Source organism: Hyperolius riggenbachi, chromosome 4 (assembly GCF_040937935.1).
Source record: "Hyperolius riggenbachi isolate aHypRig1 chromosome 4, aHypRig1.pri, whole genome shotgun sequence".
NCBI lineage: Eukaryota > Metazoa > Chordata > Amphibia > Anura > Hyperoliidae > Hyperolius > Hyperolius riggenbachi.
Window position 1 is genome coordinate 298,335,902 of NC_090649.1, and position 24,011 is coordinate 298,359,912.

At 43.2% G+C, this 24,011-nt stretch overlaps 1 protein-coding gene across 12 annotated transcripts in view; it reads left to right on the forward strand.

The window, feature by feature from the left end:
* LAMA2 (laminin subunit alpha 2) overlaps positions 1 to 24,011 on the forward strand; it is a 1,150,433-nt gene that overhangs the window by 643,890 nt on the left and 482,532 nt on the right. For 9 of the 12 annotated variants that reach the window (XM_068231524.1, XM_068231529.1, XM_068231525.1 and 6 more), the window contains 2 exons: positions 12,801 to 13,064; positions 22,764 to 22,944. In XM_068231524.1, coding sequence (XP_068087625.1) covers positions 12,801 to 13,064; positions 22,764 to 22,944 — 445 coding nt within the window. The remainder of the gene's footprint in view (positions 1 to 12,800; positions 13,065 to 22,763; positions 22,945 to 24,011) is intronic. The other 3 variants (XM_068231532.1, XM_068231533.1, XM_068231536.1) reach the window with 1 other exon arrangement.

The window sequence follows — 24,011 nt, forward strand, 5'->3', positions numbered from 1 at the left end:
TAAAGACCCTGACCAACAGAACACAGAATGGCAGACTTTAGCTCATGATCTCTGGCTATACACACAAAAAAAGAATCAGTTTTTAGGATCTTGTCATGTCAATGCAGTCTTGCCTTGCTCTATGGCCTTCACATTCCACTTTTCGATCAAGCAAGAGATATGGATTTATTGGACCACTCTACTATTTGTGGATTGGCTACCTTGGTAGATCATATAAACATCTCAACAAGTTTATTAGATGGATCCTGGGCTAGCACTAGCAGTCACTAGAGATGGCCAGTTCGCTGGCGAACGGTTCCTGGCGAATTTCGGTGGTTCGCAAACTTTTCCAGAAGTTCGGTTTGCCCCCATAGTGCATCATTAGAGTCAACTTTGACCCTCTACATCACAGTCAGCAGGCACATTGTAGCCAATCAGGCTACACTCCCTCCTGGAGCCACTCCCCCCCTTATAAAAGGCAGGCAACGTCAGGCATTGGACTCGTGTGCCTGCAGTAATTAGAGAAGGGAGAGCTGCTGTGCAGAGACCTATAGGGAAAGCTTAGTTAGGCTCTTGTTCTTAGCTTGCTCCTTGCTGATTGTTATTGCTAAAAAAGCACCCCTCAACAGCTCTTTTGAGAGCTAATCTTGTTCTTGTGATCTTTTTTTTGTGTGTGTGTGTGTCCCACAGACACTTGTGTTGCATAGACAGCCTTGCTAATTCCTACTGTGTGTGCCAATGCCAGGCCCAGCACATCGAGTGACTACCTGTGTGTGTGACAGGTGCACATTGTAATACCCATCACTGCATATACCTACTTGTTGTTCACAGTGCACCCACCTACCTACGTGAGCGCACGCAGTGTCACTGTGCCTGTCCGGTACCTGTCTGTGTGTGACAGGTGTACATTATAATACCCATCACTGCATATACCTACCTGTTGTTCACAGTGCACCCACCTACCTACGTGACCACATGCAGTGTCACTGTGCCTGTCTGGTACCTGTCTGTGTGGGACAGGTGCACATTGTAATACCCATCACTGCATATACCTACCTGTTGTTCACAGTGCACCCACCTACCTACGTGAGCGCACGCAGTGTCACTGTGCCTGTCTGGTACCTGTCTGTGTGTGACAGGTGCACATTATAATACCCATCACTGCATATACCTACCTGTTGTTCACTTCGGTGCACCCAACTACCTATGTGACCGCACGCAGTGTGATATTTCATACCACCAGTCACTCTACCTGTTCACTGTACGTGTGTGTGACAGGTGCACATTTGTAATACCCATCACTGCATATACCTACCTGTTGTGTTCAGTGCACCCACCTACCTACGTGAGTGCACGCAGTGTGATATACCATCCGTGCATACCTGTTAACTGCACCTTTGTGACTGCACATTGTATTAGTCAAGTCAGTACATACCTTTCATTTCATCCCCCCCAATATGGACAAAACAAAAGGCAGAGGCAGGCCACCTGGCAGGCCTGGCAGGCCAATTTCGTGTGGCCCTCGACCAAAGTACAGTGTTCAGAAGAAGGCACGTGCCATCAATCCCCAATATTGTCAGGACGTAGTTGACACAAACAACCTTGTGAGGAGAGCCACCCCTTTAAATGTCAATAGGTGCAACTTGTGAAACAAGGAGCCCGTGGCCTAATACAATTACAGCAACAATTCCATATAAAGGACCACCGTCTCAAAGCACATACAAAAACAATTTAATTTCAGCCTTGGCTACATGAAAATCGCACAACATGATTAAAATCACCCACAACTTTAAAAACAATAGTACCTGGCCAGGATATGCGCGCTTAATCTAGGAGGGACAAGATCCGGTTTTATGCAAGGTGAAATCGCCCAGCCGCAGCCTATGCAAAAATCACCCGTAGTTGACTATTTAACACAGAACACCTCATCTTTCTCAGCTTCCACACAGAAGTGTGACATATCTTCCTCCTCCTGCTCTGATTCTGGCATCCCACTTAACACTCAGTTGGCCGCCACCACCAAAGTGCCATCACCCCAGGGCTCAGCAGTGTGGAAATTTTTTTGTGTGTCTGCCTCAGATGAGAGCAATGCCATCTGTACTTTCTGCCACCAAAAATTGAGCCGTGGAAAGACCAAGACCCGCGTAGGGACAACTACCTTACGAAGGCACATGATTACAAAGCACAAACTGCAATGGGATGACCACCTGAGGAAAAGCAGCACACAAAAGCAAAGCCACACACCACAGTGGAAGATACCAGGCCTCAATTTGTTTAAAAAAAGGTGATACCTAAACTGTACCGTGATGTTGAAAGGCAAGTGATGACATCTCTGGCACACAGCGTTGGGTCAAGGGTCCATCTGACCACAGATGCCTGGTCTGCAAAGCACGCTCAGGCCTGCCCGAAGACTAAGTCAGTCCCCACACACAGCATCTCTGCCTGCACGCCATGTGACTGCCTGCCTCAAGACTAAGTCGCTCCACACACAGCATCTCTGCCTGCAGGCCGGTTGACTGCCTTCTCCGCCACCACTAACAGGGTCCAGGACTATAGGTGGATTCCTGAATTGTTAAGGCTGCTGCTAGCAGCAGCGGCCCCTATAACAATTTTTATGGTGCGTGTACATGCCTGCCTAATTTTTCTGGCTGCACTGCAGCTGCGACAACAAAACAAAAGGCATGTACATGTGCCAATTCCCCTTTGTGATCATTACCTTGCCACGGTGAAGGGGCTTGCATATCACAATGAAGCAATGACCCAAGGCTATATGAGTGTCTGGGGGGGGGCACACCCAAGATAATAAGGTCGTTACTTAATTGTGGACAGACCAAATTTGATCAGCTGGACAGTCACTGTTGTTCTATCATTGAGTTACAATAGCCCGGCGACCATATGGGCTTGAAAACCGCCACGGCCTGCACTCTCGCCATGGTGCACACCAGTCCAGCACGGCCGTCACTACACAAACAGCTGTTTGCGGCGCGTTACACAGTGAGTTTGGTGTGTCAGTGTGAAGCACTACCTAATTACACTCCCTGATTGATGTATACACATGCAAGATGTTTTAAAGCACTTTAGGCCTGCAATTTAGCATTCAATGTGATTTCTGCCCTTAAAACGCTGCTTTGAGTCAAATCCAGATTTTTCCCCGGGACTTTTGGCATCTATCCCATTCATCCACGCAAAATCTCAGATGTTAGACCCCTTGAAACAACTTTTCCATCACTTTTGTGGCCAGCATAAGTGTTTCTAGTTTTCAAAGTTTGCCTCCCCAATGAAGTCTATTGCGGTTCGCGGAAGTTCGTGCGAACCAAACTTTTGCAGAAGTTCGCGAACCCGGTTCACGAACCGAAAATTGGAGGTTCGGCCATCTCTAGCAGTCAGTGATATCATATCTGAAACATGACATATTCCTGTTTAGATATACCTTCTTTTTCTACATTTTGATCAAAATCCTTTATATGAATTATGCATTGATTTTAGTTTTTTTCCAAAATGATTTCTTAACATAATGCATTTCAGAAGCACTTCTGTTTCCTTTGACATGAACTATGTGCTTTTATTCCCAACATTTTACTTCCACTGATGAATGTACGGAAGAACCTGTCATACAAATCCTCTTGATTTTCTGTTGATGTGCTTTGCCATTCACTTGTGTTAGAAGTGTTTGAAGAGTCAATTCATCATCCTAAGCGGGGACCTGTTGAAATCAAACATGCTTTTATAAATGCAGAAATACCACATCAGTGCAGGCAGCTTTACAGTATAATATGCTTGCGTGTTTCCACAAATGTATTCAGTGCAGAAGTCTTAGTGACCTATGTGTGCTCCTACATACTGGGTGTTAACGAAGGAGGAAATAAATATTTAAGATGGTGCATGTGGGCGAAAAGAATTGAGATAAAATGGGGCCCAGGCAAGTTAGCAGTTTTTGCTCACCGCTGATGGTCACCCGGCTTTTTTTAATTAGATATGGTGGGGGCTAGCATCCACTAGGCACCTAGATTCTCACTATATCCTAGGCAACTGCCTAGTTTTGCCTTGTGGATGATCCAGCTCTTGCATGTGGTAATGAAAGGGGTTCTAAGTACATATTTTAAAGCAGGTAGCATTACACAACAGTTTCATCCTTTCACTTGTTTTTTAGGAGCCTTGCAGGCTATATTTAAAGTGTGGTCCAATTGGATAAAATAGAAATAAGTTAGAATTTGCATATATAGCTACCATGACAAGATTATATGCCAGTTACAGACATCCAATTTCAAATCCGCATATTCACAAATAGTAATTGGTCAAAAAGACACCAAGGCCCAAATGCAATAACCTTTTTCTCCTGAGTTATCTCCTAGGAGATAATTTTTATCTTCCATTTAAACTAACTTTTCAGCAATCTACAGTTAAAAGAGTACCCAAAAGTTGGTTAAAAAGTACTATCAAATTTAATTTGAGCATTATCTTACTTGCCGGTAGCCTAAAATGCTTTTTATGACAAGTTGTGAAAATATCACCTGGGAGAAAAAGTGAATAGCATACAGGCCCAAGTGTCACACTGCATGGGGTGCATGGGCTAGGAATGAGGGAGGGAGAACTGTAAGTTCAACCTCATGGAAAGTTGGGGCTGTCTTGCAAACCAAAATATAGAGCAAGAAAGGACCACTGTTTTGTCACAAACAAAACTTGGGGGCGATACAGCAATAACATTTCTGCAGGTAATTTAGAATGAGTGTTTTTTGAGTGAATCACTTCCTCCCAGAATGTACAGCAAGCCCCAGCGGTCAATGAGAAGGGATCCCACTACAGGCAGTTCAAAGGGGGGAGAGGATGGAGTTTTGAACTCCATCTTGTGTTGTTTGTGTGACTGGAGGTGGAGCCAGAGACAGGGAGAAGTGCTTCAAGGACCAATAGCTGGTAGTTAGGTGTATTATACCAACTTAGAACTGTGAGCCCAGAGGCTATGGGGGCCTACTTCTCCTCCCCTATCTTACTTGGAGAGGCAGAGAGAGCACAGCAGAGTGTTGTGTAAAAATATTTACCTGCTCCCATTCTATCATGTAATTGGCAGCCAGAGGGGGCAGCATAGAGCAAGTGGCTTCTGGGAGAAGGAGGAGATGCATCACAATCAGAGCAGGAAAATATATTTACACGGAGGTCTGCTGCACTACTGTGCATGTGGGTGGGGAGAGGAAGGAGAAGCATGTCCTCACAGCCCTCGGGCTCCCCGCAAAGGTTGCAGGGGCTATTGTAATGCGCCTGCCAGCTACTGAGAAAATTGTCAAAACCATCAGCTATAGGATTTATCCAGTGCAGATTTACAAAGGTTAAAACTATGTGTACAGCAAGGTACCTGTAGTCCTCCCCTCCAGAGGTAAGATTGTTTGTTACAACTGTACTGCCCCTAGCAAGGAGAGAAGAACTGTCAGCTATAGCATTCTTTTAGTAACTAGAACTGTGTGTAAAACTAGGTAGGTATTGTACTACTACTTCAGGGTCACATTGTCCCTTAAAGAGAAGTTGCAGAAAAAAAAATACAGTACTTACCTAAGAAAAATGTAAGCCTCTGGATCCTTCCCACATCCTCCATCGCTGCTGCCTGGGAACCTCTTTATGATCACAACAACTCTCTTCTTCATGCATGAGCATGGCTATACTGCATCTGCGCAAATATGACTATGCCTTTACAGTAGCATAAAGCTGCTCCGGTATGAGAAGCTTTGGCAGACTGTGCAATCTGGCCGTACTCGTGCAGGTGTAGTATGGCCATGCTTGTGCATGAAGAGGAGAGCAGTCTTGATAACATATCTGACAAGCTCTTGTTGGATATTTTCTGGGGGTCCACATCAAGCAACGGTGGAGGCCAGGAGGATGTGGGAAGCCTCAAGAGGCTTCTGTCTTAGGTAAATATCTCATTTTTATTTACCTCCGGTACACTAAACAAGCAGCTATGTTATACTGTGTTCATTGGCCACCTCAATATTATTTTTATTATTTAGTATTTATACAACACCAACATTTTCCAAGGGGCTGTACACAGTATATTGTCTTGTCACTTAAAGTTAGGGAGAGAGGGAGTGAGGGAGTGAGGGAGTGAGGGAGAGAGGGAGTGAGGGAGTGAGGGAGTGAGGGAGAGAGGGAGAGAGGGAGTGAGGGAGAGAGGGAGAGAGGGAGTGAGGGAGTGAGGGAGTGAGGGAGTGAGGGAGAGAGGGAGTGAGGGAGAGAGGGAGAGAGGGAGCGAGGGAGTGAGGGAGAGAGGGAGTGAGGGAAAGAGGGAGAGAGGGGGAGAGGGAGAGAGGGAGTGAGGGAGTGAGGGAGTGAGGGAGAGAGGGAGAGAGGGAGTGAGGGAGAGAGGGAGTGAGGGAGAGAGGGAGTGAGGGAGAGAGGGAGAGAGGGAGTGAGGGAGAGAGGGAGAGAGGGAGTGAGAGAGAGAGGCTATACCCCAACCCCCTTTATCCTTCCCTTATTCCCACAATCCAACCCCCCCCCCCCCCCCATGTTAATGTTCTGTTTTGCTTTGGCAATGCTAAATGTATTTGGTCCTGCCAATAAAGCTTTTTTGGATTTGGATTTGGATTTGGGAGTGAGGGAGAGAGGGAGTGTGGGAGTGTGGGAGTGTGGGAGTGTGGGAGTGTGGGAGTGAGGGAGAGAGGGAGTGAGGGAGAGAGGGAGAAAGGGAGTGAGGGAGTGAGGGAGAGAGGGAGAGAGGGAGTGAGGGAGAGAGGGAGTGAGGGAGAGAGGGAGTGTGGGAGTGTGGGAGTGTGGGAGTGAGGGAGAGAGGGAGAGAGGGAGAGAGGGAGTGAGGGAGAGAGAGTGAGGGAGAGAGGGAGAGAGGGAGTGAGGGAGAGAGGGAGTGAGGGAGAGAGGGAGAGAGGGAGTGAGGGAGAGAGGGAGTGAGGGAGAGAGGGAGTGAGTGAGAGAGGGAGTGAGGGAGAGAGGGAGTGAGGGAGTGAGTGATTTTTTGAGGGAGTGATTGAAGCCTATTGCGGTTCGCGAACTTTTCCGCGAATCGAACCTTCCGCGGAAGTTTGTGAACCGAAAATCGGAGGTTCGTGACATCTCTACTAACCACTACACCACCGTGCTGCCCAAAATAACAATTATCTTAATTTCCTTTCATTTTGACCTTTTTACTCAAGGTGACTAACTGTTACATTATACCTCTGATGGGCTTAAAAAAATGTTTGTTCATTTATTTGATTGTTTGTGACACTGACGTGTTGCATCGCATTGCACCACCACTCATTGCACCACATGGGTGTTGCAAAAAAATTGTTGCTAATTTAAGTGTGGCATAGTGGTTAACACTCTCGCCTTGCAATGCTGGGTCCCTGGTTTCAATCTCAGCCAGGTCAACATCTGCAAGGAGTTTGTATGTTCTCCCCATGTCTGCGTGGGTTTCCTCTGGGCACTCTGTTTTCCTCCCACATTCCAAAAACATACAGATAAGTTAATTGGCTTCCCCCTAAAATTGGCCCTAGGCTATGACTAAGCAAATTTGGTTGCTTTAACATGTATGGGGGCTTTGTTATTAACCTTTAAAGGTAGACAATGGAATTTGTGAATTAGTTTCCTGTAACCACCCGAAGTTTGAAGAAATTTTCACAAAACGGCCACAGGCACTCTTGCTCATCTCTTGTGGCTACCATTACAATCTATTTAAAGCAATTGGATCACATCATAAACATTTGCTTCTATTATTGGTCACCCTACCAGGTACAAGGACTTATGTCCACCAGAAGTGAAGACAAAACTATGGGACCAGTGGAGGGTTGTATGCTTTCTGCTTTAGGCCATGTCCCCTCTGCTGGTGGGTGCAGAACTTTTTTAAAGAACAAGCGACACCCATGCTAACCTAGAAATAAAAAACATATATAAGTAGATAAATACTACTTCTACTTACATAACACATGTATTGTGCTATCCACGTAATGATTCCTGTGAATTTTATAAAGGAAAAGCAGAAAATCCTATTCTAGGCAGTGGCCATCTTGCCAAGCTAATGCTGACATCATATCCTCCCTGACTTGTTTCCCCCCCTCCCATCTCTTGCTCATTGTGTATTCATTAGCTGCCTTCCTCCCAGAGTCTTCAGTTACTCCCACTGAGGTGTACACTAGGAACTGCACTGTCTTTTTTTTTATTTACACATCCAAGCGCTGAGTCACCTCAGCCTTGCTTGTAAACACAAGTGATCAGAGGGTGTTTCTGATAAGCAGCTAGGCATAAAATAAATGGAAGAGGAGGAATATATTATAGATAAAAAGTACTCCCAGCATTCAACTGTGTGGCACTGTTTGGCACTAGGGCCAGTGCTCCTAAGGTATGTGATAACTCCAAAACCATAACAGCAGAAAAAGTTTAACAAGTTTTGAATGCAGGATTAGCATCTTTATCACTTAATACACTCAGACCAGTTGCTGTTGAAATTTGATTTTTTTTTTGTGACAATACCGCTTTAAAAGAGGGATTTTTTTTTTTACTTTGAATACATAGATCTGAGCTGCAGGAAAGTTTATTTTAAATAACAAAGGAACGCTCTGCAGTGTGTTATCAATGAATGTGTGTTGCATTCAGGTCTTAACCCAGTGCCTGAGTCACAAGTTAGTAGTGTCTGTTAAAGTAAGATAACTCACTGTGTAGTTCAACAAATTAATTTCTCTGTTTGATATGCAAATCCATTATTTTATTTGCATAATTAGCCACTAGATTAATGCGCAACTTTAATGCTGTTTTTAATCTTGTTTTTAATTTGGAAATAAAGTAAGGGCAGGAAAAAAAATCTTATAATATGAGTTTAAACAGGCATTAATGTCACCAGACACACTTGCTGAATTAACCTCAGTGCCTGATAAGGCTCCCTGGGAGAAAATGAAAGTAAATCTATTAACCCTTTCAGGAATTTCCTTCAAAAATTAACATTTGTTTTTAGAAGTTATTGTAGTAAGATTAATCCGTTGGAGCAATTTGAAACATTTGACTATCCAGTAATTCTGCTTTAATTATGCTATCACACTGTCCAGCATTAGGAGATGCTACACAGCTGTAATGGAATGGATTTGTGTGTTTTTTTAAGTTGAATCAACATAAAATTACCCCACCTCACTGCTGCAGATTTTGTTTTTTATAGCAGCACAATCTTCCCCAGACATGTGGTGGGCTTCACATGCCCTTTGGTGTATTTAGCATTTTTCCTTCACATTTTATACCCCTCAAATCTTGAATTTTGGGGCACATCCAACTCAAGTGTCCTGCTATAAACTGAACTGATAGATTTCAGTAATACTACTAAGGGGAACATTTGATTAACTTAAAGGTTCAAACTTCATATTAACAAGTTAACTACCTCCTGTCTCTAATGAAAATAAATTCATGGATCAGTTCATAACTGATGCAAGGAACTGCTAAAATGCTAGTGCACAGTCTCACCCATCCCAACTGGACTAAAAACCCTTCTCTGACAGTGTTAATGAATGAACTTAATAAATCCTCCCTAAAATCTACCTTACCACCCTTTACTACTCAATTTATACATCTTCCTTAAACTAAAAAGCAGTAGCTTAACTACAGGGCCTGCTGTATAAATAATAATTAGATTATCAAAATTGACTCTCAGAGGACAACCACTTTGTGAGAGGTGTATAGGGAGAATACATGGTTTTTAGTACCAATATTAAAAAAAACCCACATAGATGTGATTATAACCATTAAAGCAGCAATAAAGAGCTAATGTGGTGACTGGATGAGGGTCCCGTTTGAGCCCCTCAGGTCCAGTGGCCCTGGTGAGGACACAACCTCTGCCTCCTCTATTGCCACACCATGGCTATAAGGATTATCAAAGCTGCCATTGTTATTTATTTTAAAAAAAATTGCACTTACCTGGTTGTCATGTTAATATTTTGGCTTAAAGGAACACTTAAGCCAGAAAAAAAAAGAGTTTTACTCACCTGCAGCAGTCCTGTGCCCTCGCAGCCACTCACTAATCCTCTGGTCCCCCCGCTGCCATACATAGTTAATGTGTGGATTGATATATCACTAAAATTAGTATGCATTCATCTGGTCAATTACAGCAAAACAAGAAACAAATATTAGTAAACTTACACTTAAGACACACTTTCCAAAATAAATAAAGGTAAAGTCATTTGGTAACTTTACTTTACCATAGTGAGTCAATTTTTTTTCACTAATATATCAAGTTTGTATTCTTCCATCTCTTTTACCACTTGCTTTAGTCTACCAGTCTCCCACATATTCCAAACATTCTGCCCATATTTCATTCACTTCAGTTTCAGAAATAATTTAATATAAGGTGTGAAGGTTATCAGCCTTCAGCACCTGATTCTGGTGGTGGGGTTGCTACCTATAACTTCGAGGCACACTGATTTTCTGTCAGGGTTCTTTCCCTTAGCCTTTGGAATTCCACTTTCACCGCAAGGCAGTGGTGTCAGTTTTTAGTCGACCCTGGGTACCACAGTATTTGCTATAATTAGCCAGTGTTCCTTGATCTGCCACCCAAAGAGGCATCTAATGAGAGACCAGCAGCTCCACACATTCTTTGCTTTGCTTTAGCCATCAAGTTCAGGATTCCTGTTAGGCCTTCATGGCTACAGTAGTGGCTCAGGGCCTACAAAGTCCCCAACATAATTCCCCCAACAGGCAATTCCTTAACGTTAACCAGATCCCATCACAAGGAGGTAGCAAGCTTGGAATCCTAAGAGACACTTAAATTGTTATTAAAAATGTTCCTTTATCAAAGATACAATATACTGTACATGCATTATTAGTTTTACTCCAGTTTTAGAATATTGACATGATACACCTTAGTAAATATTGTAGGATGACAGCATAGCAATGTGCAGTAAGCATACGACCAGTGCGCACATTGGGTACCTAATGCAAGTCGAGCCATTTGTACATTGCACATTACGTTGATGACATAAATACTGGTAAAACGTATGGGGTGAAATCAACTAATGGCAATTTTACCAGGGTTTTATAAATTAACCCCACTGAAATACTCTAAAATTTGTTTTATTTTTATTTTTTTTTCATATTGAAAGCCGGTCCAGTGGAATTTTCTAACCAAAGTTAGCAATCACTTTATCTATATTCCTTTCAAATTAGGTTTACTTCAATGCCTTCAGGGTATAAAGTGTTCAGGGCTCTGCCTCTGACACAGGAGACCTGGGTTAGAATCTCAGCTCTGCCTGTTCAGAGAGGCTCCCTTAGCTCACATTCCTACTTGGCTTGGCACTGCTATTGGCCTGAGGAAGCGGGCTTAGACCCGAGAAACGCGTTGCCTGTGCTACCAATAAAATCTTTTGTCTTTACAAAGATTTGTCATCATTGAGGTAAGCAACCTCAAACCTTTTTCGTTTTTAAACTGTTTTTAAACGATTTTATCCACAACCAGGGTGCCTCTTTCAACCATATATTGTTCAGTAAGCCAGCACCTGGCTGCAGCTCTGGCGCTTTGAGTCTGCCAGGAGAAAAGCACAATATAAATGTTCTGTGTTTGTTTTTTTGTTAATGTCTTGTAAGTGAGATGTAATCCAAGTAAGAAGGGCCGGCTTTTAGTTCAAATTGTCACAGTAGAACCTGCATTTTACAGGACTTTAAGTCAGAAATTTAGGTCTGACCCGCGCCCCCTATGATTTACTTTAACAAGTCAGATCTAAACTTCTAGACTTATAGTCCAGTATTTAAAAGTACTGTATATTCTGGCATATAAGACTACTTTTTAACCCTTGAAAATCATCTGAAAAGTCAAGGGTCGTCTTATACGCTGGGTATCATTGACGCTGGGCGATATGCCCTATCCTGTTACCGATTTTCAGATTTCGCTGCTGAGGACTGTAGTGAAGCGGCGCAGGCACACATGTGCGAGATCTGAGAGGCAGAGAAGGAGGTAAAAAAGATACAAGGGTGGCCCAGAAGGGTGAAAGAGACATGTTTTATGGGCATAGCGGGATCTGTTCTTCAATACCGCTCTAATAAACAGGTAGACAAGCAGAGCTGACCAATCTGCTTAGGGAGAGGGAGAGTTGACAAATCCAACCAGTCAATTACCGACGCCTATATACTGTACTGTTATATACTGGGTACCACATACAGTACAGCACCAGTATATGATGTTTTCTTAATTTTTATTTGGTGTACGTTGGAAGAGGGATAGTCTTATATGGTGAGTATATCCCAAACTCTATATTTTAACTGGAAAAGTTGGGGGGTCGACTTACGCCCAGTCGTCTTATACACCAGAATATAAGGTATGTGTTTAGCATTATGTACTTATTCATACAATAACTGCTAAGTCTGAACGTCTAAGAGACTGCAAATGTTATTCATTGTCATAATTTAATAATGTTTAAATTACAAATTTGCATATTTGTATTTGTCTTTCTTTTGACATTTTCTTTACTTAGCGGTTTTATGTTGTTTAACATGTTTTTATACAGAACAAAGAAATGTTTCACTTGTCAGTTTAATTTCATAATGACTTTTTGCTTCATCCTCCACTCCTCAGTGTTACAATGTTTCATTTCAAAGTGTGCGTGGACAAATAAAGTACTAGAATTTATCTCAAGTCATTTATCATTTAATTACAATTATAATTTGTTGTGTGATGTATCTTAGACAAAGCATGAAATCTTCATTGGTAAATGTCAGCTGTTATTTTCTTCAGATAGGGTTCGTATTCTGTCTTACTGCGTTATCTTGCTTGAATGTCAAATCTCAGTAGCATAACTGTTTCTTTTGCCTTTCATTTCTTTTCTGTCTGCTCTTTCTTACCTTTCTTTTCTGTTCTTTTTACTTTCCATCTAAAGCCAAACTGTTGGTGGGACTCTGAGAAGCAGTTATGCCAGCCTTGTAACTGCAGTGTTAGTGGTTCTATGTCCCAGCGTTGTGACATAACAGGGAGGTGTATCTGTAAGCCAGAGTTCTTTGGCAAGCGATGTGAGTACAAAAGGCAGGTGTCTGAGAGAAAAGATGTGACTCGAAATTCCCAGAACATCCAGGTTCCAGCTCGGAGGTGGAACTTTCACACATCGAGAGGTTGTCCCAGAGGTGCTTATAAACCAGCTGCCCTGGTAATTGCTTATGCAGGCGTGGAGTTGGAGTGCATGGTGTGGAGTTCACTTTACCTGCATGACGTTACTATGTTATATACAAAAATATACAGAGTGGCACACAAAAGAATGGCCTGGCTGCCTGTCACATGCACATGGATTCAGGCTAATGTCAGGTTCAGTCCCCATGCATCTCTTACTCTATCCCTGCTATGTATGTGGTCTTCGGCTAAATGACGGCTGTTGTGCCTGCTTCTGCTTCCATATAGGTAACGCAGTATGGGTATACAGCAGTTTATACAGGAGAGACCAGATTTAATAACCTGGAGGCCACACACATGCAGCAGAGAAAGAATAAGACTGGCCTGGCATAGGGACTGGCTGCCAGTGTTTGCCTGCATACTCACTCACGGCAGCAGGGCCATTCTTTCATTCACCACCCTGTATAATACCAAGTTTTAATACTCAAATAGCATTATGTGAGTCTGGTCCTGTTTGTTAATTTGTGGATGTAATATTTATAATCCAAATCCTAGCTGCATGAATATGTACCTTAGTTTAGCAAAAGTACTGAATATTCTCAGTGAAAAGAGTTACCAGGTACATGTGTTAACGTTCTACCTTCTATTATAAGCCCCCATCTGTAGAAGCATAGTTAGCATTTGCTTTTATTATACAACATTCTGCTATTTGATTTTATGCTTTGACAATGCTTTTCAGATTGTTTGCAGTTAGCAGGGATGAATCATAAGCAGCCTGTCTGTCTTTAAATGTCCTTTGATATTCAGTCTGCCCATTTTGCTCAATTTCTTATTATTCTCTGGGGAAGCATGTGTGAAAGTGTATGAAAATCATCAGATATAGTTTTATTCTTATCTGTATGCTTTAAATAGTAATACCTGAAGCCTGGTCTTTTATGTATTTCATTTTGGTTCAAATCCCTACTAAATATACATAAAAAACGGCAACACAGCTAGTGCTGACCAGTTAAGCACTGTCCTTAATCTCTGATGGCCCCTTATTGTATAGGTAGTATCGTGTATAGCCTCCTTTCTCTCCCCAGACAGTACCTGCCTGTCATTTGTCCTAGGATCAGAGTTCCACAATCTAGTTCTGTTGGTCCTAGTTGCCATTCCCTAACCCTGCCTGATGCATGCTCATTGCTCCTGTGCACACTATTTAGTGTTACCCCAGGGGGAACTAGAACAACCAGAACTAAACAGGAGCCTGAGAGCGGAAGGGAGCTGCACTACGTTGTAGTGGCAGTGGATTGGCTATGCTGTTTTTGTTTTTTTAAGATTTAGTACCTCTTGAATTGTTTCTTTGTAGTGTTTAAAGTGTTAGTATACTCATAGTTAGGCTTAGTTTAAATGGATTAAAATTAGTCTCTTATTAAACCATCCATAAACCATTATATTTTCATTACTGTTTTTAGTCTTATTCTAATATGCTAGCGAGAACATTCACACTGGTATTAATCACTGGCCTTTTCACACCCTTTTAATCATTTGGAAGGTGATTGGGATTTGGATACTCTGACAAGTACAAACACAGTGGTGTAATGGTGGCATTCACATCGGACACTAAGATTTGATTAATTGTTGCATTTGGTAGACTCTAGTTGCAGCATCTTTTAGCCATCTCAAACAAGGTAATTTCCCTATAGGAAATTGCAATGCAACATGGGTGGGACACTACTGAGTCCTGCATTAACATTTTATTTTATTTATTTACTGTATTTATAAAGTGCCGACATATTAAATACAATACACAGTAATATGAATGCATGGCAACATCAATATGGATGGGATGCTCCTGCTGCACTAAAATTGCAGCATGTTTATCCTATTCCATCTTCATTCTATGCATGGGGAACATAATTTTTTGAGAAAAGTAAAAGAAAACATTTGAGAAACAGAATTGCCAAGCAAGGATCATCACACATTGCAGCTAGTTTACTATCACTATAGGCACAGAGTACCCACTTCCACTGTTCTTAATTAACCACTTGCCGACCGCCCACAGCCCATGGGCGGCGGCAAAATGGATGCCTTAAGGACCGCAATACGCCTTAGGGCGTTGCGTCCTTTTCCTATGCCGGGGGAGCGATCGCGTCATTGATGACGCGCGCTTCCCCCGGCAACTGGCTCCGCCCACCCGCCGTAACATCCCGCCGGCCATACGGAAGCGCCGGCGGGATGTTAACCCCGCGATCGCCGCTACAAAGTGTATAATACACTTTGTAATGTATACAAAGTGTATTATACAGGCTGCCTCCTGCCCTGGTGGTCCCAGTGTCCGAGGGACCACCAGGGCAGGCTGCAGCCACCCTAGTCTGCACCCAAACACACTGATCTGCCCCCCCCCACTGATCGCCCACAGCACCCCTCAGACCCCCCCCTGCCCACCCCCCAGACCCCTGTTTGCACCCAATCACCCCCCTAATAACCCATCAATCACTCCCTGTCACTATCTGTCAACGCTATTTTTTTTTTATCCCCCCCCCCGCCCCCTGCCCCCTCCTGATCACCCCCCCACCCCTCAGATTCTCCCCAGGACCCCCCCAGACCCCCCCCCCCTGTGTACTGTATGCATCTATCCCCCCTGATAACCTGTCAATCACCTGTCAATCACCCATCAATCACCCATCAATCACCCATCAATCACCCCCCTCACTGCCACCCAACAATCGGCCCCTAACCTGCCCCTTGCGGGCAATCTGATCACCCACCCACACCAATAGATCGCCCGCAGATCCGATATCAGATCACCTCCCAAATCCATTGTTTACATCTATTCTCTCCTCTAAACACCCACTAATTACCCATCAATCACCCATCAATCACCCCCTATCACCACCTGTCACTTTTACCTATCAGATCAGACCCTAATCTGCCCCTTGCGGGCACCCAATCACCCGCCAACACGCTCAGATTGCCCTCTGACCCCCCCTTATCAATTCGCCAGTGCATTAATTACATCTGTTCTTCCCTGTAATAACCCACTGATCACCTGTCAATCACCTATCACCCATCAATCACCCCCTGTCACCCCCTGTCACTGCCACCCATCAATCAGCCCCTAACCTGCCCCTTGCGGGCAATCTGATCACTCACCCACACCAATAGATCGCCCGCAGATCCGACATCAGATCACCTCCCAAATCCATTGTTTACATCTATTCTCTCCTCTAAACACCCACTAATCACCCATCAATCACCCCCTATCACCACCTGTCACTGTTACCTATCAGATCAGACCCTAATCTGCCCCTTGCGGGCACCCAATCACCCGCCCACACGCTCAGATTGCCCTCAGACCCCCCCCCCTTTATCAATTCGCCAGTGCATTAATTACATCTGTTCTTCCCTGTAATAACCCACTGATCACCTGTCAATCACCTGCCAATCACCTATCACCCATCAATCACCCCCTGTCACCCCCTGTCACTGCCACCCATCAATCAGCCCCTAACCTGCCCCTTGCGGGCAATCTGATCACCCACCCACACCAATAGATCGCCCGCAGATCCGACATCAGATCACCTCCCAAATCCATTGTTTACATCTATTCTCTCCTCTAAACACCCACTAATTACCCATCAATCACCCCCTATCACCACCTGTCACTTTTACCTATCAGATCAGACCCTAATCTGCCCCTTGCGGGCACCCAATCACCCGCCAACACGCTCAGATTGCCCTCTGACCCCCCCTTATCAATTCACCAGTGCATTAATTACATCTGTTCTCCCCTGTAATAACCCACTGATCACCTGTCAATCACCTGCCAATCACCTATCACCCATCAATCACCCCCTGTCACTGCCACCCATCAATCAGCCCCTGTCATTGCCACCCATCAATCACCCCCTGTCACTGCCACCCATCAATCAGTCCCTAACCTGCCCCTTGCGGGCAATCTGATCACCCACACACACCATCCGATCGCCTGCAGACCCGCAGTCAGATCACCTCCCAAGTGCATTGCATCTGTTCTCTCCTCTAAACACCCACTAATTACCCATCAATCACCCCCTGTCACTGCTACCCATCAGATTAGACCCCCATCTACCCCTAGGGCACCCAATCACCCGCCCACACCCTCAGACCCCAGCCCTGATCACCTCGCCATTGCATTACTTGCATCTATTCCCCCCACTAATCACACCTTGAGACACCCATCAATCACCTCCTGTCACTACCTGTCACCCCCTAGCACACCTACCCATCAGATCAGGCCCTAATTTGCCCCGTGTGGGCTCCTGATCACTCGGCCAAACCCTCAGATCCCCCTCAGACCCCCTTCCGATCACCTCCCCAGTGCATTGAGTGCATCTATTTTCCCCTCTAATCACCCCCTGAGACACCCATCATTCACCTCCTGTCACCCCCCTAGCACTCCTATCCATCAGATCAGGCCCAATACAACCTGTCATCTAAAAGGCCACCCTGCTTATGACCGGTTCCACAAAATTCGCCCCCTCATAGACCACCTGTCATCAAAATTTGCAGATGCTTATACCCCTGAACAGTCATTTTGAGACATTTGGTTTCCAGACTACTCACGGTTTTGGGCCTGTAAAATGCCAGGGCGGTATAGGAACCCCACAAGTGACCCCATTTTAGAAAAAAGACACCCCAAGGTATTCTGTTAGGTGTATGACGAGTTCATAGAATATTTTATTTTTTGTCAAAAGTTAGCGGAAATTGATTTTTATTGGTTTTTTTTTTCACAAAGTGTCATTTTTCACTAACTTGTGACTAAAAGTAAAATCTTCTATGACCTCGCCATACACCTAATGGAATACCTTGGGGTGTCTTCTTTCTAAAATGGGGTTACTTGTGGGGTTCCTATACTGCCCTGGCATTTTAGGGGCCCTAAACCGTGAGGAGTAGTCTAGAAAACAAATGCCTCAAAATGACCTGTGAATAGGACGTTGGGCCCCTTAGCGCACCTAGGCTGCAAAAAAAGTGTCACACGTGGTATCGCCGTACTCAGGAGAAGTAGTATAATGTGTTTTGGGGTGTATTTTTACACATACCCATGCTGGGTGGAAGAAATCTCTCTGTAAATGGACAATTGTGTGTAAAAAAAATCAAACAATTGTCATGTACAGAGATATTTCTACCACCCAGCATGGGTATGTGTAAAAATACACCCCAAAACACATTATACTACTTCTCCTGAGTACGGCGGTACCACATGTGTGGCACTTTTTTACACCCTAAGTGCGCTAAGGGGCCCAAAGTCCAATGAGTACCTTTAGGATTTCACAGGTCATTTTGCGACATTTGGTTTCAAGACTACTCCTCACGGTTCAGGGCCCCTAAAATGCCAGGGCAGTATAGGAACCCCACAAATGACCCCATTCTAGAAAGGAGACAACCAAAGGTATTCCATTAGGTGTATGACGAGGTCATAGAAGATTTTATTTTTTGTCACAAGTTAGCGGAATATGACACTTTGTGAAGAAAAACAATTCAAATCAATTTCCGCTAACTTGTGGCAAAAAATAAAATCTTCTATGAACTCACCATACTCCTAACGGAATACCTTTGGGTGTCTTCTTTGTAAAATGGGGTCATTAGTGGGGTTCCTATACTGCCCTGGCATTTTAGGGGCCCTAAACCGTGAGGAGTAGTCTTGAAACAAAAATGACCTGTGAAATCCTAAAGGTACTCATTGGACTTTGGGCCCTTTAGCGCAGTTAGGGTGCAAAAAAGTGCCACACGTGTGGTATTGCCGTACTCGGGAGAAGTAGTATAATGTGTTTTGGGGTGTATTTTTACACATACCCATGCTGGGTGGGAGAAATACTTCTGTAAATGACAATCTTTTGATTTTTTTACACACAATTGTCCATTTACAGAGTTATTTCTCCCACCCAGCATGGGTATGTGTAAAAATACACCCCAAAACACATTGTACTACTTCTCCAGAGTACGGCGATACCACATGTGTGGCACTTTTTTGCACCCTAACTGCGCTAAAGGGCCCAAAGTCCAATGAGTACCTTTAGGATTTCACAGGTCATTTTGCGGAATTTGATTTCCAGACTACTCCTCATGGTTTAGGGCCCCTAAAATGCCAGGGCAGTATAGGAACCCCACAAATGACCCCATTTTAGAAAGAAGACACCCAAAGGTATTCCGTTAGGAGTATGGTGAGTTCATAGAAGTTTTTATTTTTTTGTCACAAGTTAGAGGAAAATGATTTTAATTGTTTTTTTCACAAAGTGTCATGTTCCGCTAACTTGTGACAAAAAATAAAATCTTCTATGAACTCACCATACTCCTAACGGAATACCTTGGGGTGTATTCTTTCTAAAATGGGGTCATTTCTGGGGTTCCTATACTGCCCTGGCATTTTAGGGGCCCTAAACCATGAGGAGTAGTCTTGAAACCAAATGTCGCAAAATGACCTGTGAAATCCTAAAGGTACTCATTGGACTTTGGGCCCTTTAGCGCAGTTAGGGTGCAAAAAAGTGCCACACATGTGGTATCGCCGTACTCAGGAGAAGTAGTATAATGTGTTTTGTGGTGTATTTTTACACATACCCATGCTGGGTGGGAGAAATAACTCTGTAAATGGACAATTGTGTGTAAAAAAAATGAAAACATTGTCATTCACAGAGATATTTCTCCCACCCAGCATGGGTATGTGTAAAAATACACCCCAAAACACATTATAGTACTTCTACTGAGTATGGAAATACCACATGTGTGGCACTTTTTTGCAGCCTAACTGCGCTAAGGGGTCCAAAGTCCAATGAGCACCTTTAGGCTTTACAGGGGTGCTTACAATTTAGCACCCCCCCAAAATGCCAGGACAGTGAACACACCCCACAAATGACCCCATTTTGGAAAGTAGACACTTCAAGGTATTCAGAGAGGGGCATGGTGAGTTCGTGGCAGATTTCATTTTTTTTTTTGTCGCAAGTTAGCAGAAATGGAAACCTTTTTTTTTTTTTTTTTGTCACAAAGTGTCATTTTCCGCTTACTTGTGACAAAAAATAATATCTTCTATGAACTCACTATGCCTCTCAGTGAATACTTTGGGATGTCTTCTTTCCAAAATGGGGTCATTTGGGGGGTATTTATACTATCCTGGAATTCTAGCCCCTCATGAAACATGACAGGGGGTCAGAAAAGTCATAGATGCTTGAAAATGGGAAAATTCACTTTTTGCACCATAGTTTGTAAACGCTATAACTTTTACCCAAACCAATAAATATACACTGAATGGGTTTTTTTTTTATCAAAAACATGTTTGTCCACATTTTTCGCGCTGCATGTATACAGAAATTTTACTTTATTTGAAAAATGTCAGCACAGAAAGTTAAAAAAATAATTTTTTTGCCAAAATTAATGTCTTTTTTGCTGAATATAATAAAAAGTAAAAATCGCAGGAGCAATCAAATAGCACCAAAAGAAAGCTTTATTAGTGACAAGAAAAGGAGCCAAAATTCATTTAGGTGGTAGGTTGTATGAGCGAGCAATAAACCGTGAAAGCTGCAGTGGTCTGAATGGAAAAAAAGTGCCTGGTCCTTAAGGGGTAGAAAGACTGTGGTCCTCAAGTGGTTAAGGTATCATGCAAATAATACTGGTTTATTACATTAGTGATAAGGACCCCGTTGTAAATCATTTTAATTACACTTGAGTAAGAGTTCATGGAATACTTTGATGCAGAAGGGACTATAACTAACAATAACAAGAATGTGTGTGCAGAAAGAGTTTACCTTTAGTAACAAGGTTACATGTGTGACAGCACAGGGGGCATGGCTTACTTTAAAGAAATTAGTGTAGATTTGTTAAAGTAAAATGAGCAATTACAGTTCCGCCAGTCAGGTGCAGAGAAAAGCATGTGTTTCCTTTTTTTTTTTAATTGTCAAGTATCCGAGTGGTCGTGATCACAGCAGTGCTTTACTGCTCTTCAACACTTCTTATTTAGTAAACTCAAGACATGGAGTCATTAGACCCCCTATGCACATTCCTGTGCATAGTGACTTCCAACGAGTCATGTTCTTACCAAAGATAATTAGATACTTCCACAAAATAAATGAGCAAAGCAAAGATGACACTCTGACCTTCAGGTTGCATACTTGGAACGAGATTAGACCACTGGGACTATGTATGTTCTTGTATCTGTTCTTAAAGCAATATTCTATCTTGTACACTTAATGGTTTCCTAAATGGTTTTTCCAAATCAATATCCATTAAATAAACTGTTCAATGGCTATTATTTACTTATAAGTGTGTAAGCAAGGGGAAGATTGATCCATTAAGGCAGCATAAAGGTGCACATGCCACATTTATGAAAGAAAAAACAGCTATGAACAAAAGGTGTGCCACAAGGTGCTTAACATGACTCAGATATTTTCTCCTTCTGGTTTGGAAGGAAGAAGCATCAGAATCGTGTGAAGCACAATGTGACATGCAGTGCAGTGAACTCCTCCTGAATTTGTCCACTTGTTTGATTGCTGAATAGCAGCAATCGGAGTATTCGAGTGCTCGATTTCAATATTTTGAATTTGAACACCAACACAAATTATACATAGACAGGCATTTACAATGTATGCTTTTTCCATTAACTTGGGATACAGGGACCAGCATCTAAATGCCCCATTATTATGTATGTGGACTCCTGTATTTTACCATAAGTTCCCCTCCCTTTCTCGGGGCTTACACCCACATTTAGTCACCTAGAACAAGGTGGGGATAAGTCCTTTGACTTTAAAGTTGGACAAGCGCAATCTGCAGTGAGGAAGGTCTTGTTGACCCCCTTCCTTTTTTGCAGACAACCCCCCTCCCCCCAAGTCATTGGATGGTACTGCCCAGGGGGCAGAGTTGCATATTGGTAGACTACAGATAGCCTAGGGAATACCAGTTTGCATGGGTAATATGAGTTGATGCAAAATGTATGCTAACATTATGAAAATATATGTAGCCAATCAAATGCAACACCTTTTCTCAAACTCAAACTGCATATATTTAAATAAAACTTGCATAAACTTGTAATTATTTGCATCTCATTGACTACCCCTAGTATGAACTAGGGATGCTCATTTGTATTCTGCAGAATTTAAATGTCTGCATTATCGATCAGAAAATGGTAATGGGGTTTCCATGGAAATCCAATTTACCAGTAATTTTAGCCTGGTCAGAGAACTCAGAAGCATTGGACCAATCAGAGAATGCAGAATTTTTCTGCAAAAATCGGATTGCAACAATAACTTGCAATCACAAGTCTTGGCCTACGATTTCTGTGGCATTCCGATTACCGCAGTAAAATTCTGCATTCTTTAATTGGTCTAGTACTTCCAAAGCAAGTTTGGAAGTATTTAGTAAATCAGAGCATGCCAATCAGAGAATGCAAAAGAAATGTCAAAAAAGGATTGAATATCGGAAATCAAAAAATCGGAAATTGGCATTTCCTACCATCCCTAGTCAGAAGCAGCCACGGCTCCCAAACTGTGGTACCTCACACTTATTAGCATCCACTGATACATTTGTGGTCATTAGGCAATCTCAGCAGCAGTAAAGTGCAGGACTGACATGTGCAATCCTTTGGCTTAGTAAATTAGGACATCAATGTCATCATAGTCATCATAGTTTGAATATAGTATTTTATGAAACTCTATTAATTTTTTCTATAGATTTAATTTTATCTTGTTTTTTTCAAAAATGTAATTTAAGATTTCTTCCTCTCCATTTTCAGCCACAAACATACGGCCCTGTTTTTGCTCAAGGCTGTGTTCCTTGTAACTGCAACTCATTTGGTTCCAAATCATTTGACTGTGATGAGAATGGCCAATGTCACTGCCAGCCTGGAGTGACAGGGAATAAATGTGACCATTGTGCCCGGGGATTTTATGACTTCCAAGAAGGTGGATGTACTCGTAAGTACAATTTTTACTTTTCACATACCATGTTGTATGCATTATGTATAAGAAATCTCAATATCTTTTAATGATTTAGATTGTAATTTCATGCTATAGGAGAATAAAAATAATAAAAAAAATACTTACCGTATTTTTCGGACTATAAGACACACTTTTTTCCCCCCAAAAGTGGGGGGAAAAAGCCCCTGCGTCTTATAGTCCGAATACAGGGAGTCCCTGACTTACGAACGCCCGCCGATATAAACCGCCGCCTCGCCGCGATGTCAGGGACTCCCTGCAATGCCCCCGGTGTCCTACACTGCCCATACGTAGCTTGAATATCGGCGGCAGCCGTATCTGCCCTTTGTCTGACCTAATTAGCCGCAGTAGGCTATGCATCTGCCCCGTGTTATTTAATTAGTGTTGTATCCCCCGTGTAATGTAATTAGCATTCAATACCCTGGCCGCCCATGTATTGCAATTAGCTTTTAATCACCCCGCCTCCCGCCCGGGTATTTACAATTAGCTTTTAATCACCCCGCCTCCAGCCCGTGTAATGCAATTAGCATTTAACCACCCCCGCCTCCCGCCCGTGTAAGGCAATTAGCAGCGGGCATCACTCACCTGAAACTTGAAGCCCGCAGTGAAAAGCTGTTCATCTCGCTCGTTCTTTCCTCCAAGTGCCGGCACTTCCTGGTCGCGTATGTAATGACGCGACCAGGAAGTGCCGGCACTTGGAGGAAAGAACGAGCGAGACGAACAGCTTTTCACCGCGGGCTTCAAGTTTCAGGTGAGTGATGCCCGCTGCTAATTGCCTTACACGGGCGGGAGGCGGGGCTGATTGAATGCTAATTGCATTACACGGGCTGGGGGCTGGGTGATTGTATGTTAATTGCCTTACACAGGCGGGAGTGATTGAATGCTAATTGCATTACACGGGTGGGAGGCGGGGTGATTGAATGCTAATCACTTTACACAGGCGGCCAGGGTATTGATAATAATAATGCTAATTACATTACACAGGAGATCCAACACTAATTATATTATAGGGGAGGGAGCAGTTGCATTAATTATATTATATGGGG